This window comes from Styela clava, chromosome 5, assembly GCF_964204865.1.
Source record: "Styela clava chromosome 5, kaStyClav1.hap1.2, whole genome shotgun sequence".
NCBI lineage: Eukaryota > Metazoa > Chordata > Ascidiacea > Stolidobranchia > Styelidae > Styela > Styela clava.
Window position 1 is genome coordinate 1,485,257 of NC_135254.1, and position 18,353 is coordinate 1,503,609.

The following is an 18,353-nucleotide window of genomic DNA, read 5'->3' on the forward strand; positions in this document are numbered from 1 at the left end:
AATAAAAATATGGCCTAACCCTAACCTGGCACACTTACTACGTCCCGGTGTTCGCCATCTTGGTTCACATACTACGGGAGTACCCAAAAATCTATTCTATAAGGCTACAATTTTTTATCAGAACCTGATCAAAATAAATATTTAGACCCAATTTTTTTTTGTTTGTTTCAGAGCACGAAGTAAAATGACCAGCGCTCGTCACCTCCCATATTCGACGCTCCGGTGCTGCTAACACCCACTATCCCAGACGAAGATTGATTGTTCGAATGCAATCGTCAAGAATTGAGGACCAGCGCTGCCGTTTTGGTCCCAAATGGGAATCCCCTCATAATGTGGAACCCGATAATGACGACATATCACAGTAAATGTGGGACATATTCCGATGCCCACTGTGGCACTAAATGGTTGTTGTAAATCTGTTCTGTGGCATTTTTGTGATGCCTTGTTTTTTACTCAGTGGCATCAGATATGTGCCATGCCACTTGTCATGCCGCACCTCACATCTTGCCGTGTTTTATTACATGAGAGCCATGGCACCTACCAAACGGCATAGAATAGCCACCATTGTTTTGCTCATTGTGTTTTAAAACAATGACGTTTTATAAAAATTGTGGCATCAAAAGTGTACTAATGCCATGTAACATGGTTCCTGTGTTTCAGGCAGTGGCATCAAAACAAACCATGCCACCTACTAGCGTGGCATGGAGAGAATTATTTTCATTGGAAAGACACACACTGCCCTGAGACTTTGGAGACACTGAGGCTTTCAATAATGCCTTGAAATCAATTTGATGCCCAATTTAAATGCCATGCTGCCATAGTAAATATCATCCAACTATGGGTTTAGGGATTGACCTCCCATTTTCTTTGTCATGGTTAAGATGCCGCTAACTTCCTGTGCCACCATTATAGATGTTTTTGCTGCCATGTAGTAATTTTATTTCTAATTATGTCACGCTTGAGCTAACATTGTGCAGTTGTAGAAATGAAATATTGATTATGCATCATAAATACAGTGCTTGAAATAAGCCATTAATTGTGAAGTAACCAACTTTGGTCAGGCCTCTGAAGTAGGAAGAAATTTACGCACTGACTTGAAAAAATATTTCGCATGTATGTATAGTTATTAGCCTCAAAATTTGAAAGCGCCCGCATGATTAAATAAAGATTAACAAGGCCTTAACTGGCCTAAGACACAGTTGTCTGACATCTATTCTTCACTAACAGAACAACAGTTAAAGACTACCATGTTGAAATAGGACAATACACATGGAAATATAGAAGTAAAACTCAAGCGCAGTGGTTCCCAAGTGGGGGCCCCGTAACCCCCCAAAGGGGCCACAAAGCAATTGTGGGGGGGCCACAACGTTAGGCTCAAAATGATCTTCTTTCAATATCAATAAAACAAAAATCGCAAAAAATTCTTAATACGTTTAATATCATGAAAAAAAAACTTGCCAAACTCTGAAAATTTAGGATGTGCTCCCAACACGAACTCTAAAAAAAAAAGGAGTTTTGGACTACAAAAACTTCTGGCATGTTCAGGCCTCAAAGCGCTCCGAATATCTACTTCCAGAGCCATAAAGTGGAGGGTTTCAAAATATCGAACATCAATGAAATCGTGTCAAACTCTCACCCTACAGGCTGGCCTTCATTACTAACATCGATGAAAAAATTTAATAATCAAAATCTACAACTCTTCTACACATTAGCTGCTTTAATAGTTTTTTGTTTCAACTTTGTGTCTGTTTATCAAGTTTAGTTTATTTCAGTACGATTTCTTTGAATAATCATTGAGGTGTGACTGGCCAGAATAATCTAATGTAAAGGTGTCAGTGCTGCTATTTTCAAGCTTTAATACTATTTCCTTTAATATTACTTATTAAGGCGTGACTGGCCAGAATATTCTCATGCTAATGTAATGGTGTCAGTGCTGCTATTTTCAAGCTTTAATACCATTTCCTTTAATATTAATTATTAAGGCGTGACTGGCCAGAATATTCTCATGCTAATGTAATGGTGTCAGTGCTGCTATTTTCAAACTTCAGTACAATTTCTTTTATTATAACCATTGAGGCGTGTCTGGTCAGAATTATCTAATGCTAGTATAAAGGTGTCAGTGCTGCTATTTTCAAACTCCCTTATTTTTGATGTTGAATCACACTGAAGTTAACTTGACCTCTTTTTCAACTGCTGCAAAGTTTTTTAATGTGAATATTGTTTCAGATTTCATTTCTATGATCGTAATTTGCAAAAATCAGAATCTGGGAAAATGTTGTAATTCACCTTTCTCATACCTGATTTAAGACCAGGGCTTCAGAGCCGGTGAAATTTATAATCGACTGCCGACTTTATGTTGGAAAAATTTTTCATTCGGCTGATCGTAGGGAAAATTAAATCTTGATTATGAAACTCTGGCATCTGCAAGTTTCCTTAATTGTTTATTTAAAACGGTGAGGTAAAGCATACCCTCTAAAAATGGCTCGGAACGATTATTTTTTTCGTGTGTGTGTGCACTCTTATCATGAAAACGTTAGTTTGAGTACTAACTTCTCATTCACCGCTATGTTTCTTTATCATAGATGTGAGATAGCTTTGGCAATACAGTGGTTGCCTTTAAGTTCACCAAAAATGAGTCTACGTTGCTTCTGAGTGAGTGTAAACGCCTTGCTTTGAGTAAATTATTTCTCAGTCAAGTCGCTTCTGTACCGGGTCAAGGTTGATGTTTAATTAATTCAACTTTTTTCATTTTCTTCTTGTTTTATTAACACTGTACTTCTTAGCCCGGTGATGTTTTTTCATTTTGAACTAATTTTTTCTGTTTTTTTTTTCTTATTTTTATTCATTTTTGAGTGAATTCTGTTAAGAAAAAAGGGTGGCGTTCTCTTCAATGCATAATTTGCAATTCCGAATCCAAAATGTTTCTGAATCTGAATGTATCAGGCCATGTTCAGAAACATTTTTCCACAAATTATTGGGCGTTCCAGAAGTATGTGTACCAATATGGAGATATCTAATTTTGTTCGCCTATTTTACATCAAGTTGTGTAAAGGGACTGAAACCTACGGGCAGGGGGTATATTCACTTGACTAATACAAACAGTTCCCGGGACTCTTAATAGAACTAAAATAAGGAAAATTGGAATAAAGTTATGGCCTAACTCTGACCTGGTACACATACTATATAATAAAAATTATGAATGAATAGCCCTAGTTTTTGTAGCAAGATAACTCTTTATAACTAAATTTATTTCTAATCATGTTTGTAAATACTAATCTAATTAAATTTCTAATTAAAAATGTTATCAATTTTTTTGTTAAAAATAGCTTTCCCTGGTTGCGGTAATCACACATAAGAGACCACCACTCAGCCCCAATAGTAGTTACCCTGGCGCAGCAGTTCCTAACAAGGGGCCGTCGCCGTTAAATAGGGGTCACAAGGTGCAGAACAGATTTTACTTGTTCCTTGACAAGAAAACTTCCTAGTTTCGTTGCTTGATAAGGTTGTTTCACAGGGTCTAATCACTTTGAGCATGAATTGTTTGAAACTAATGGGATTTGGAATCTACCAATCATAATATAACACTCTAAATACCACTGGGCCATGAGGCTTAGAAACCTTTGGAAGGGGGGTCACAAGCCATAAAAGGTTGGGGACCTCTGCTATATTGTCAGAGTTTAGCAAACTTGTGCAAAACTTTGACTTTATCCATTTTTAAGGCGTTATTGCTTTGAACGAGAATCCAGTGAAAATTCACTGAAAAATGCAAAACCCCACTTATTCTCCCGATTCGATATTGCCTACCCAGTTTCTTATACACTTGTCAGGGTGGCTAACATGAGGTTTGAACCTGGGATCTCTAACTTGTGTCCAGCCAATACTGCCAGGTGCCACATCTTTTGCTGTGATTATCAGATTTTTTATGTGTTTGCAACTTTTATTGTTTTCTTTACTGAAGGTTTGGCAAGTTTCTGTCTGTATGTGCTGACGCAAATTTACAATAATTAAAGCAAAATGTGGTAGATATGCATGTTGATTGATTTGTATTTTTGAAGGGGAAGTTCTGGAACAAGTCGGGAATTTAGATTTCTAATTGTTAACTTGACAAAGCTTTCTAAATTGACAGTTACAGGAGGTTTGCATATGCCGAGGTATTTGGATCAAAAATTTGATTTTTCTGGAGCCCAGAGCTGGAGTCGAAAAATTTCTTTCTGGAAGTTTGATTTAAATTGATCTATAGAGACGCCTAAGATGATACTTAGATCTTCTAACATTGCTTCCCAAAGTTGATTGACAAGGGCCGAAAATAAAAGGGGATGGATACTTATTTGCAAGAGGCTGTGACACCAATTGGAACCGGAACCGCTTCAACTTCAGCGAGCCATATTAAATCGTTCCGGACCTCGGTTTGGGGGCGACTGTTCTAAACCTTTGGAGAAATTGGCTCAATCTCATGACAAACTAGCAGACTTTTGCTTGGAAATTTTAACCAGGTGACTGTACTAGTAGTCTGTCGCACAGTCCCGGTCCTGATTCTGAAATATATAAACAGAATATCGGTCAGAGACCGAAGACTTATCGATCTAAAGTTAGGTGATCCCCCCAAACAGCGCTCTTACTCCATAGTGACACCTTGTGTCCCATCACTAATTAATTAATAACTTAAATAATAACTAAATATGATAAATGCACATGCAAAATCTGGAGCAGATTCAATCTTGCTTTCGTGAGATATCGCGTGCATCTAACAGACAGACAGATCTCTATCAACATACTTACCGATTAAAATCGATAAGTAATGAGCAGAAAGTTGTTATATAATCGAGCCATCTCTGTTTACCCTACGTAATTTCGCAGTCAGTGGGGGATGCTGTATTTCTCTCTGCCACTTACTGGCTAACAAATTCCCTCTCTGGCATGATAAATACAAAATCGCTGTCATGCCATCCATCCCATTGACAACTCTTTTGAAACTCAAGTTTAACTTAAAATACAAGTATTAAATCAGTACGGTGAATGTTTTACAATTGACAATCAGAAAATAAAAAAGATGTATCCACAGGTCATCTGTTAGAATATGGGGCTTATAGATTTTTCACTATGCAGACTTTTTCGACCCTAAAGTGCCCTAAGACGGTTTGTATTATGACTTTCGAACACCTATGGGGTCGCTATTATAAATACATAAAAATAAATATTGTAGACTTGAGGAGGTAAAAAATGAGACTACGGCTCCAGTGAAAACTCAGGTACTCCCGAAGTATGTGAACCGGAGGTGGCGGACAACAGAACGTACCAGTTTAGGCCATAATTTCATTCCAATTTTCTCCCAAATGACTCCCATAGTATTTGTGCCCGAGATTATGGCCTAACCCTAACTTGGTTCACATACTTCGGCAGTACCAACTCTCGTGCCTGGTTATAATGCTATCGCCCTATTTTTACAAGCGCCCACCGGCATCTAATGATATGGTTGGAACAACTTCTTATTTGGAAAAACGTAAGAAAATCTCTCATGTGCAAATCAATACCCGGGTGAAGTGGAACAAGATTCAAACTAGAAATGTGCAATCTGCTCTTAAACCAAAAAATTTGAAATATTTGTACGTAAAAACATTTTCTCACAGCTTTTTGAACTGATCGTAATGACATGAACTGCCCATGTCTTGCCTCAACCAGTGAGTACTCCCGTAGTATGTGTACCGGGTTAGGGTTAGGCCATAACTTTATTCCAATTTTCATTCTATTATGAGTTCGAGGACTGTCTGTGTTAGCCAAGTGAATATACCCCATGCCCATAGGTTTCAGTCCTTTTGCACAACTTGATGTAAAGTTAGGTTGGGAACAAAATTAGTTACCCCCATATTAGTACACACACTTCTGGAGTGCCAATCAGTGTTTATGAGCGATGAATTCAAACTATAATATGGCCTTGCTTTGAGCAAATTATTTAAAATAAATATATATGTATAAAAGTTAAAAGGATGAGACTATTGTGTCATGTGGGTGGTCCTGGCAGATCAGAAGAATGCTGGCTGTGATCTGTAAAAAGGAAAAGAAACTCGTTGAATATTTGTCATTCATTGCAAGGGTTGCATGCTGTGGGTTAAAAGTCTATAGTCTATAAAAACTGACTAACATATCCCATACCCAACAAGGACTGATAACACTTTGTTTCTACCGTTTTAGGTTCAAGATACCACCAATTGTTATGTCATTATCACAGTTTGAGTATATGTATAGTCATAACAGTGTAATTATATCTGTATCTTGATTATACGAACCAGTATCAACATCAGCCCCTTGCGGGCTCTCCCTTCTCAAAATAATTTAGAACTTACTGTGATCATTACAATCATGTTGTTTCGATCGTTTCTTCTGCGCTCGTTCTTTCTTCGTTTTCTTCTCGTAAGCATTGTCATCACTATCGCTAGAATTATCATCTGACGACGAGTCCTCCCCAAACATTCGAGGTTTTTCATAAATACAACAACCTGTATGTAATATTTGACAGTCTCAGTAAGCTAGTGTTAGTTATTATTAAAAACTGATCCCACACAGAAAAAATACAAGTGGCATACACCAGCGGTCGGCGGCGGCCGCGGAAAGGAACTACCGGTTCGCAAAAAAGGTGACACAAAAACGGACAAACCCCTAATGAAACCTCTACAATCTAAAGACAAACGCTACGACTAAAAAACATCACCCAAACAGCAAAAATGCATTTGTTATTGCTAAACGTACATCTAGCAATACTCAGATATATTTACGGAAGCTGTACAGGCATTGTTACTTTTTACAACATAGTTTTTATTTGAGGCCGGGTTTTCAATATTGACAACTACAAAAACGAAATATTGAGGTGTGCTGGCACGTGTGTCGCTGTCCAACAGGTTTTCAATTTGGAAACTGTTAATGGCCAGCAAACAAATAAAGATCTTACATAGCATCGCCTTTGTTTTTGAACATATTGTCAAAGTAACTTTTCAAACGTGTGGACTTTTTACTAAAGCTTAGTTCATTTGTATGAAGGTGGTTCGCCAAAATTTTGATCAGGATATACCAGTCCGTCACTTAAAAAAGGTTGCCGACCAATGGCATACACAAAACATGGGAATGTGATCACAAGCAGTGGCGCAACCAGCGGGGGGGGGGGGGTTACGGGGGTCGTGTCCCCCCGTTTGAAATTCGTTTTTTTTTTTTTATTATTGTTCTATGTTCAAACAACGTCGTTCTACGGTCATAACAATCCGGTGAAAACTACTTTTTTCCAGTGCTTTATCACCTCGACGTAATTTAACACAGCCCGACTTCAATCATACCTTTTTGCTGTTAGTTACGTAATAATCGCTATCCCCGCGTATATGTTTGTATTCGAAAATGAGATATGTTACCTCAAAAAAGTAGAAATCTCGCGCTGTCGATGTGAATTGAAAGCGACAATAGCATAATGCTATCTCTCTCTCTTGTGACGAATACTCTCGTGCGTCATCATCTTGACGCAATGTAACGCCGCCCGTCTTCATGTTATAATAATGCAGTAGAAACTCTGAAAATCTGGATACTAAAATTATTTTCGGAAAAATATTGTTTCGATTAACCTAAGATTTTCTACATATGAAAGGCCGAAAACCGAAAACTCCGTACACATCCTACCGCCCCCGTCCACGTTCTGATTTAAAAACATTTCCCTATTGTTTCATTTTTTATCGCAATCGAAAGCAGGCATGTGTGGCACGGCAATAACTAACAGTCATCGTGAAAGGTTTTATAAGTTCTTCAAGTCGGCGTTTATCGAAATTCTTTCATATCAGCTGTAATATATTGCCGAACCACACATGGACGACGACGCTAGGATATGTGCGCCATATTCGGGATTATTATAAACACAAAAAAACAGTATTTAAAGTTTGCGATATTTGAATTTAAATTCGATTTGGACATCCCTGCATTAATTTTGTCAGTTTTTAGTTGTGTTTCCAAAAATTAGTTGTAAATAAATTATTTTAATTGTCATTATGCCTTCCGGTGAGCTTCAGTTTAGTTTAGAATTTTTCTGTCGTTAGAGTCGAGAAAAGGTCCATTCGCAAGAAGTGCATTTTGTTTTTAGTCTTGACGAATTCACCCAACGAGCAAGGCGCGGCACGAGGGAAACACTGGAATTTATTCAAGCCGTGTTTCACTATCCACCAGGCGCAAAGCGAGGTAAACGTTGAAAATAATTAACAGCTTTTCGTTAGCAATTCGCTGGAATGTAATACACGGCGCTTTGCTACCCACGCGGTGCAAGACATACCGAAGCGCCGTTAATGAACGAGTGCAAGGTAAGCGAAAGGCTGAGATTTAATCGATGGCGTTTCCCTTTTAACCACGAGCAATTTATCGTGTTTCAGCGGGGCAACACCTAGTGGCGTTGCGACTTACGTCGTGGTTGCACTATGTAAATTCCGATCGGAACCCCCCGTTGAAAACGGCCTGGTTGCGCCACTGATCACAAGAGCACAAATTTGCATTTCTGTGACCATAATTTTTCGAGTAAACATAGGTAATTATATGGGGGGCAAAATAATTCCATATTTTTATTATGATAGACTGGTTATCAGATTATTTTGATGAATTTAAACTTCAATGGCATTGGTTTTTTAATCGGGTCACTTTTACTACGTTACTGCTTGTTTGCTCAGAGATGAGTCTAGCTAAGTGTTAATAATGGCCAGATATAATGTTATATAAGTTCTCTTCTCTGACCAGTGGCGATGTGAAACACCCTACGGCGTCAAGGAGTACAGCAATCCTCACGCACTATCCCTGCATGGGATTCGAACCTGCAAACCCACGCAGAGTAATCAGTGGTGCGTGGTGGAGAGCGTATTCTACCGCTTGGCGCTATCCACCACACCGCCGATTCTGATATTCGACGAGATAGCAATACTTTTCTTACATTTGGAAGATTTCTTTCCCATGTGTTCATTGTCAATCGTTTCCTCTGTCCATCGAACTTTTTGGTCAGACTGAGGTTTGCGAAGTTTCAAAACGACGCTTGGGCTCGATGGCTCCTGGAGAAAAGAAAAAATTGAACTGTCGTGCTAGAACAAGTGGTTCTCAAACCTCCACAATTTTCAGAATTCAGCCCCCTCATCCCCCCACTCTTATTCCGAGGAGAGGAAAGTCAATAAGATGGGCCTACTACACGAAAACCTGGATTAAATAGAAGATGAAACAAGACGATGGACTAACAAGCTGCAAGTTTAGGATAAAACTTTCTCACAAATTTATATCGAGAATTAGAACGCTGATAATATGACTTTATCATATCTTGCTCGGTCTTACTACTTACTGAATACAGCGAAACACCGCAAAGAGCGCAAAACAGTGGGGAAAGAGCGCAAAACATAGGGAAACAGTGTGAAGCAGAAAAAAATTTTGCAATGAGTTCGGGGCACCTTGTTTTGAGTTGGAGTACCACGGCAGCAAATTAAAAACAAAAACCAACGTATGTAGCCAGTAATGCTGTAATGGCAGGTCTGCCCTTGCTGGTGACACATTTCGGGTACCATAATTTAGAACATTTTCCATATGAATATGGTTGGCTTTAGGGTTAGGTAAAAAGGGACCTCCTGAAGTATGTGCACCAAGATGGTGCACAACCTGAAAATAGTATGTGTGTGTGTGTGTATGTGTGTGTAGCGGATTCAGGTTGTGCGACATATTGGTGCACATACTTCTGGAGCACCAAAAAGGTACCGTAGATAAAATTTCGCATGGTGACCTATAATCCGGTTCATAACCTTGTAAATATACCGGAAATAGCGTCATAAAACAATGGCGAGAGGCGCCGTGGTTCTTTCGTGGCAGGTGGTAATGACTGCGTCTCCTGTTTTGCGCTGGTTTCCTTCTGTTTCGCGCTGTTTTCCTCTGTTTTGCGCTGTTTTCCTCTGTTTTGCGCTGTTTTGCGCTCTTTGCGGTGTTTCGCGCTGTTTAAGTAGTAAGACCCTATCTTGCTGGTATACGAATAGGACACAGTTTTCCCATCTCAAGGTGTCTCGACATTTGGTTCAATAAAGCAAACACTCTGTTTGTCTCTGAAACGAGGGCACAACCGCAGATCGTGTCTTGCTTGTCTCAAAAATAATATAAATCAATCATGTGGGCCACCACATGATCTAAATTGTGTTTCTTTGCCGAAAACTCTCGATCTTTGGTAAATCGGATCACTTTCTCAGAGGTATCAAATCGTGACGTTTTGAATTGCACTTCCTTTTGGTCTATTGTAGCGATATAAAGGCCCAGATTGTCTCATGAATGAGGGGTTGCACTCACTGTCATCATTGTTGTCTTTTAATGTGGGGGCTATTCTTGCAATCAAAGAACTGAGCTGTACTGTACACCGTAATTATGAAAATTTTACCCCTTCACCTGTGCGGTTGTTGTGGTCAATGTTTCTTCGCTTTGTGTTGTCCTCACTACCGTTGCCATTATTGCTGTTTATGTCGGGAGATATTCCACTTTATTCGAGGCAAATTTTTGAAAGCAGTTGGATATATGACCCCAAAACAAACCTTTTTGAATGAGGTACAAATGACTTAATATAAGCGAAATTATATAACCATAAAGCTGTAAAGTAAAACCAGTTCACCATTCAGCCATTGTTTGTCCAATTCTAGTTGGCCTGGCTTAACAATTTTTGCATTTGTAATTCCTAACCCCCACCTGACTATGTCACCAAAAAATTACGTCACTACGATGTCACAGTGGCCTAATGAAGACGGATGGTCGTCCAAAACGCTACAGGGGTGGTGACGCCGGGGCCACGGCCCATTTAATTGGGCCACGGCCCATCAAGCTATGGACCGCGGCCCCATCAGGAAAAATACAATTATCTTACCAAATTTTACAAAATTGTCAATAGTCGAATCAAAAAAAAAATCGCGGTATGCCACAAATTTTTTTCTTACGATAAGCATTTATATCAAAATAAAGCAAAATACCAAGCTACAGAAAAGGATACTCTTGTAGTATGTGTACCAGGTTAGGGTTAGGACAAAATTCTGTTCAGATTTTTCACATTATAGTTATATTATGAGTTCGGGGACTGTCTGTGTTAGCCAAGTGAATAATCTCTTTGCAAAACTTGATGGGCCGTGGTCCATAGCCTGATGGGCTGAGGCCCAATTCGATGGGCCGTAGAGGTGTCACCACTTCCACTCCCAAAACGTGCAGACGATCACCCGGAATTGAGCAAGTTATTCCTCTGGTTTTCTCGTGCAACGATCTCGATAGGAGAGAGACCGCTGGCGTTAGTGAGTTCGTTATCATCGACGCAGATGGCATTTTGGACTATCGTAAGTATACTTCTTTGGCAAGCTCTATGACGTGATTGTGACGTCGTAGTGACGTAATTTTTAGATGACATAATCCAAATTTGTTATGCTACACCCACCGGAAGTACTAGTGCTACTAAACTATACTAGACCCTAGTAAAGCACAATATCTAACTTGATTAATCAATCAATTTTATTTTGGTCGGTCTGACATAAAGCAAAACAACACCAAACGGACAAACAAAATGCAGAGGACATGGAGGACGAGCATAACTAAGAAGAAAGTTAAAAAAAATATAAGTACCCACCTGTTCACCAAAAACAGTCAAAGAACACAATAAAATAAACATACGCGACGGTCTTACTACTTACTGAATACAGCGCAAAACAGAGGGAAACTGCGCAAAGCAGAAAAAAATCTGCAATGAGTTGGGGCGTAAATATATACTACTACTAAATGTCCAACTCAGCTCGCCGTATAATAAACAAACAAAGGCGATGTTGCACCTCCAAGTGGCGGGCGTCACGGTTGGTGTTGTTCAGACTAGATGTTTAACGACGACGACGCTCCTGCATCACAGCTCGAAAACTAGCCCTGTTCATTGATGACTGATCGAAATATTTGCTGAAGGACAAAGAGATTCGATAAAAATGAACAAATAATTGTGAAAATGAAGACACAGTCTGTCTTGCAAATGACCAGGATGATGTGACAACTTCCTTGTCGAAAAAGCAAGGCATCAAAAATGCGATGCATTGCAAAAAATTCAGTCAGATGTAGGTAAAGTGGTGATGGAAATGAATACTTTGCACTTTATATAAAAAAAAGCTTAGTAGCACGGCATTTTGGTCTCACTCCATCTCAAGTATTGTAGCTTTCCCAGAAGTTTTTCCTCCACTTGACCTATAATTAGGGTTACCATATTTTTGTAACTTCAAATCGGGACGCCTCAAAAGACAACGACCCCTTAGCTGTGATTTTGTAACTTCACTTTTTCCGATTTTACCACATAGGCCTACATTTAAAGCTGTCCCGACTGTCTTTATTGACCATATTGTTATCGAAATTTCATGCGATCCCTGTCCAAATATCGGGTTCATATTCGAAAAATAGGAAGGAATTGACATACAAATAATTCGAATTTAGACTAATTAGTATTGGTTCTACATGCGATACCTCTGCCATCAATGGGAATCAGCGGGAAACGAACGCATTCACCTTCAGTAAGCAGGCTAGCGATGCGCTACACAGAAACAACAGTAACGAGAACATGTTTGTGTATTATGCAGAAAAAGCGGGACTTTTGGCTGACTCATCGGGACAGCGGGACAAAACGCTAAAAAGCGGGACTGTCCCGCCTAAAGCGGGACTTATGGTAAGCCTACCTATAATCAGGGCTGCCACAACGTTCTTATTTTTAGAATTTGTCCTTATTTTGAAGGTCTTTGTTTTAGGGCATGTTTTTGTCCTTATTTCTAAGAAACATCTTAATTTTGACGTGTGTCCTTATTTTTAACCTTATAAATGAATAAACCAGTAAATTAAACTTTGAATTTAGCTTAGATCTGGAACTTCATAAGAGATAAAATGAGTAAACGTAACAAATTTGCTGTGATGATTATGAGAAAGAATTCAACGGCGTCGAACGAAACGAAGGGCCAGTGATTTGCGCACTGCAGCTTTTGTGAATGTGACAACAATCTGGAATGCATAGGTAGAGCAGCAATTTCTGTTAATAATTCAACCCAGAAACACAAGGCTCTGCTCAAGAAATTAATCAAACCAAATTATAAACAAGAGAGCTATGCTCAAATATATGGACACGTAGCGCCACCCAATGGCAATAATTTTGATGACGTCATAGCGAAAAAAAAAGTAATAGCCTTCTGGAGAAAAATTTTATCTTCAACCACTGAAAATTTCAAAGCAATTGGTCCAGTATTCGAAGAGAAAAGCGACTTTTTAAAAACGTGTCAAAGAACAAGAACAACAACAAGGATAACAAGAACAAGAACAACAACAACATAATATTGAAACGATCGTTATGTCCACTACGTGTCCAATAACTTTTTTAAGAGTCAATGAGGGTCTTACTACTTACTGAATACAGCGCGAAACACCGCAAAGAGCGCAAAACAGCGCGAAACAGCGCAAAAGAGAGGAAAACAGCGCGAAACAGAAGGAACCAGCGCAAAACAGAGGGAAACAGCGCAAAACAGGAGACGCAGTCATTACCACCTCCTGCCACGAAAGAACCTCGCGCCTATTTACAAGGTTATGTACCGGATTATAGGTCATCATGCGAAATTTTATCTACCTTTTTGGTGCTCCAGAAGTATGTGCAGCAATATATCGCACAACCTGAATCCGCTACACACACACACACACATACTAATTTCAGGTTGTGCGCCATCTTGGTGCACATACTTCTGGAGGTCCCTTTTACCTAACCCTAACTCTAAAGCCAACCATATCCATATGGAAAATGTTCTAAATTATGGTACCCAAAATGTGTCACCAGCAGGGGCAGACCTGCCATTACAGCATTACTGGCTACATACGTTGGTTTGTGTTTTTAATTTGCTGCCATGGTACTCCAACTCAAAACAAGGTGCCCCGAACTCATTGCAAAATTTTTTTCTGCTTCACACTGTTTCCCTCTGTTTTGCGCTGTTTCCACACTGTTTTGCGCTGTTTCCCTCTGTTTTGCGCTCTTTGCGGTGTTTCGCGCTGTATTCAGTAAGTAGTAAGACCGAGTCAATGATTATACAAAGGCTATCTCAACACATGCAATCAGCTTAAATTTATTTCCATCATCACATCATTGAACATCCGACACTTGATATAAAAGAAAAATATTTTCAAATCATTCATGAGCGAATACCTATTAAACAATGTAACTGAATGTCAAGATGTAACAACACTACTTGAGAAAGTATTCAAAAGATCTGAGCAAATGTATACGCAAGTACTGCAGCCAAAATAATAACAACAAGATATCAAATAGGACACATGAAATACGAAACCAATTGAAGAAACACAGCAGCTAGAACGAAGATTAAGATATATGTGATTACAGTCAAGTTTCCGTACTCCTGAAATATGCGTACCAAGAAAGGAGGACACCGGAACGTAATATGTGTACCACGTTAGGGTTAGGCCAAAATGTCCTTATTTTAGTTCTATTACGAGTTCAGGGACTAACCAAGTGAGTTTCGTAGTATTTGTACCTAAAAGTATGGCCTAACCAGGTACACATACTATGTTCCGTTGTCCGTCATCTTGGTACACGTATTTCTGGAGTACCCAAGTTTTTTTCTCAATAATCCATAGGAATAAAAATTATTATTTTAATTACTAATGTGAATAAATACTGAATATCAAGTTATATTAATAGTGGTATTGATGCTTTTTAAGGCTTTGGTAGTGGTTCTTAGCTGGAGTAAAAACGCAATTTAGGTTCTATCACGTGGACATTGCTACATATTTCTTTTTCTTTGCTGCTTTTCAATCAACTGGAGCACCGATGGATTCCCTGCCCCGCGACCTGCAAAATATGCATCTTTTAAACTGAAAATCTGTTGTCGATTCATTCAATGTATAGGGTGAGGCATAGCTGAAGATTTTGAAGAGGGGGGGGTCGGGGTTTATAATAGTCCCGATGGTCTAACTCTAAGAGGTGTTTCACGCCACGAAAAATTTATATGTATGATATAGTATTTGAACAATTTGAAGACTACTATCTCACACTTAAAGGGGGGTCTGACAGATGTTTGGTCTAATATGGTATATCACATGTTGAAGGTACCAGCATTTGAAGCCCTTCATATGCTGGAGAAGCAATGAAATGTTGTTGATTTTTAAATATCACTACAGAATGTGTTGCATGTAGCCGTATAGCATTTATTTTGTTAAAAAATTCTTGAGCTAATCACCTGTTGTAGACTTTCAGTGTGAAAAAAAAATTTATGAAATTTTGGCTAATCTACTGCAGTCTTTTGTCTCCAAATTTAAATGCTCAATAGGAAATAGATCTAATAAGAAAATACAAATGAATTATTATCCAAAACAATTCTTTGTGCTATACCTGTGCTTAATATTTAACAGACATTTTTATCAAGCCATTGAGTTAAACATGTATAGATATGAATGTTGGTAGCAACGATACAATATTCAGTGCTTATTACAATTTTTTTTCCCTGTACTTTTCTCGTGAACTCATTGAGGTGGGAAATGATACTTTTACTTCACGTGCTTGCTATAATGCTGAATCTGTGATGTACTTATTTCTCGTCCCTATTATTCCATTTTTATCCCGGTTAATGCCCAATAAAAAAAAATGCTTTTTGCAAAAATCTTTCCATTGGACATGTCCGGCTCCAACCAATACATGACCTCTCAAAATCCTAAATTGCCCTTAATAATAACTTCCATAATACCATTGAATTGTCGACTCATTTCTTTATCTTATGTATATTTTATATATTTATATTTATTCTCGCTTGCATCCACCTACGGTACTATTTTATGCCATGATAGTCTTATATACAGCATATAAACAAGGGAGCCTAGATGACTTTAATCGGTCTTGCACACCGATCCGCACAAAGCAATAATTAATCACTGTCATTACAGCTGAAATTTTTTTCGTTATTGTATTATGTTTATAATAGTGTTGACATTGTTTTGTAGCAATGAATCTCTCTCACATGTTGGTCTGTTAGTTTACATGGCTGTTTCAAATGTTTTTTAGACATATCTTCATAAATTCCCTCTAGATGTGTTTCCATGCCAAAACCCCATCTGGTGACAGCAAATCATTCTTCAAAAATGAGTTTCGAGACGTCTGCAATTTTTTTTATTTTAGTTACGGTATTTTGAAATAAATTGCCCACAACAATTGAACCTTGTCTACCATCTAAACATGTATGTGTTTATATATATAAGTATAACAGCCACTTAGACAAGGTATTATTTGAAACAAAAATGCGAATACCCCACAAAACAAATTAAAATTAATCAATTATAACGGTTCCAGGAGAAATATTAATGCATTCAATGAACGTGATGGATTTTGCAGTCGCAAAAAAGTTATTGCTATTGATCACAAATCAATTCCTTAAAAATACTCGACAAACTAATTCAAAATTTTTTGGCACATCCAAAATTATAAATATATCTATGTTGAGGCCATGTTTAGATAATAGCAATAATAGTTATCCAATTTATGTGAAAAAAGTTATTAGTACCAGCCTGAAATCAAGCAATATGGATTATCATGGCAAACGTAAAATACCTCTTATGTTGTAATATGCAGCTGGTGACTTCGTATACAATGACAGAATGGAAAAAAGTTATCAAGATCGGTGGAACTCCATCATAAAACACTTATTAGTTGAAGTTAAAATATGTGTGTTTAATCTATGTTTTTCATACGGACGTCACAATTTCAGGGTGGTATCGCTCACCACATTTCTTTTTTTTGCTGACAGTTTTAGTTGCTCCACCAAAAATTTTCATTGATATAGTGTAAGCTAATTCTGATTTTTGAGATAAAGCATCACTCATCATTCAATTTATATTCTTGCTCACTGCTTTGATCACACAGCATAAATCCTCACACTGTAACTTTTTTTATAATCCTTTCCTTCCTGAAAATATACATATCTCATATCAAAATTTACTGACTTGACAAATCATTACTGTATTGGGTACCAATAAAAACATTTACAACTTACTCCTTTTATGCTGAACATTCGTAGCACAAAGCGGCTCTCTACTACATCTACTCATGGGAGCTTTAAAGTGAATTTAAAATCTTACCGTCAATGTGCTTTCGAGTGCTGGACCGGTCCTAACGCCTTCCCACTCAATTGATTGTTCTTCTATTTTATAATAAGTATAAGTATAAGTTTATTTCGACTCCATAATCAGCAATAGACGATAAAAAAATAGATAAAAACAAAAGTAAAAGTAACTGATTATAGAATCGGGAAAGCGAACAAAACCTAGAGTAAGGTTTGAAACGTACAGATTTTAGATGGAAAGGTATTGAAAAAAGAAGTAGTACGTGTTCGCTCCCAAAAGTAAAAAAAACTAATTAAGGCACGCACGCACACACACAATCATCGAGACATGATACTGTCGGAAGCGAAAAAAGCGAGACTTAAAAGTAAAAAGAAAGGAAAATATACGAACAAATAAAAAAAAAAAATGAATAAATTCTTTTGCCACACCAAATTAATAATTTTATGAGGATTGCCAAATTGGATACCGAATTAGTCAACAAGAGTAATGTATTGTGGATAGAAAAGTATTACTCAAAAGATATCGTCAAGCTGATTATAATTGGAGTCACCTAATGCCAAATTGCCCAATCAGAATTGCCAAGTTGGATGTATGAAGAGGTGGGCTAGACCTGCTTCACTCATCAAATAGAAGCCACAACAAGCCAAATAACGTCCAAATTATTGTAAATACTATTAATCAATAACAGTACCGGTAATCATAAAATTGTTGTCATTGTTTTGTTATCTGCATTCTATGAGTTCTATAGTCAAGTATATCGTGTAATATTCCATGTGCACAACTAACTTGAATATTTATAAGTCACTCACTTAATCTTGACGCGAGACAGCTCGTCAGAGCACAGAAAAACGCAGAACGTCGCACGATGGTTTTCGAAGCAATAATCTGTCAGCATTAAGTCGAGCGTGACGGCGAATTCAACATCGGGACCAAATTTCCGGAGGTACACGGGGTTGGTTTAACCGTAAATATATGGTTCAACTCTATATTTTCTTTCCCCTTTATATATCCCTCTTGCTGTTGAAACATACCGGTAGAAGGTAGCGATAGAATAATTCGAATAGAAAATAAATTCAGATTCGGTATGCATTTGGACGACTAATTAAAAATTAAACGCGGGTCAACCGGCAACACGGTTTGTGAGCACGGATGTGGAAATGCGCTCGTTTTCGCGGTGATGCTGGCAATATTTCCCAAATTTAGCTATGACTCAGTGGTAATTT

General features: G+C 38.1%; 2 protein-coding genes across 6 annotated transcripts in view; one reads left to right on the top strand and one right to left on the bottom strand.

The window, feature by feature from the left end:
* Positions 1–3,259, top strand: part of LOC120344542 (uncharacterized) — a 205,501-nt gene extending 202,242 nt beyond the window's left edge. For both annotated transcript variants that reach the window (XM_078112713.1, XM_078112714.1), the window contains exon 5: positions 172–3,259. The gene's annotated coding sequence lies outside the window, so the exon portion shown is untranslated. The remainder of the gene's footprint in view (positions 1–171) is intronic.
* A 1,706-nt stretch (positions 3,260–4,965) lies between these two features.
* LOC120344544 (E3 ubiquitin-protein ligase PPP1R11-like) lies at positions 4,966–12,868 on the bottom strand. 4 transcript variants are annotated; one of them, XM_078112721.1, is made up of 5 exons: positions 11,630–11,778; positions 10,417–10,559; positions 8,942–9,056; positions 6,342–6,494; positions 4,966–6,042 (listed from the first exon to the last, which is right to left on the bottom strand). In XM_078112721.1, the coding sequence occupies exons 2-5, from the start codon at positions 10,474–10,476 to the stop codon at positions 5,999–6,001; spliced, it is 372 nt and encodes a 123-aa protein (XP_077968847.1). In that variant the 5' UTR covers positions 10,477–10,559; positions 11,630–11,778; the 3' UTR covers positions 4,966–5,998. The 4 variants fall into 4 exon arrangements, with proteins under 4 accessions (XP_077968847.1, XP_077968848.1, XP_077968846.1 ...); XM_078112722.1 differs by lacking the exon at positions 10,417–10,559 and having other exon boundaries at positions 11,630–12,868; XM_078112720.1 differs by lacking the exon at positions 11,630–11,778 and having other exon boundaries at positions 10,417–10,738.
* Positions 12,869–18,353: the final 5,485 nt, after the last annotated feature.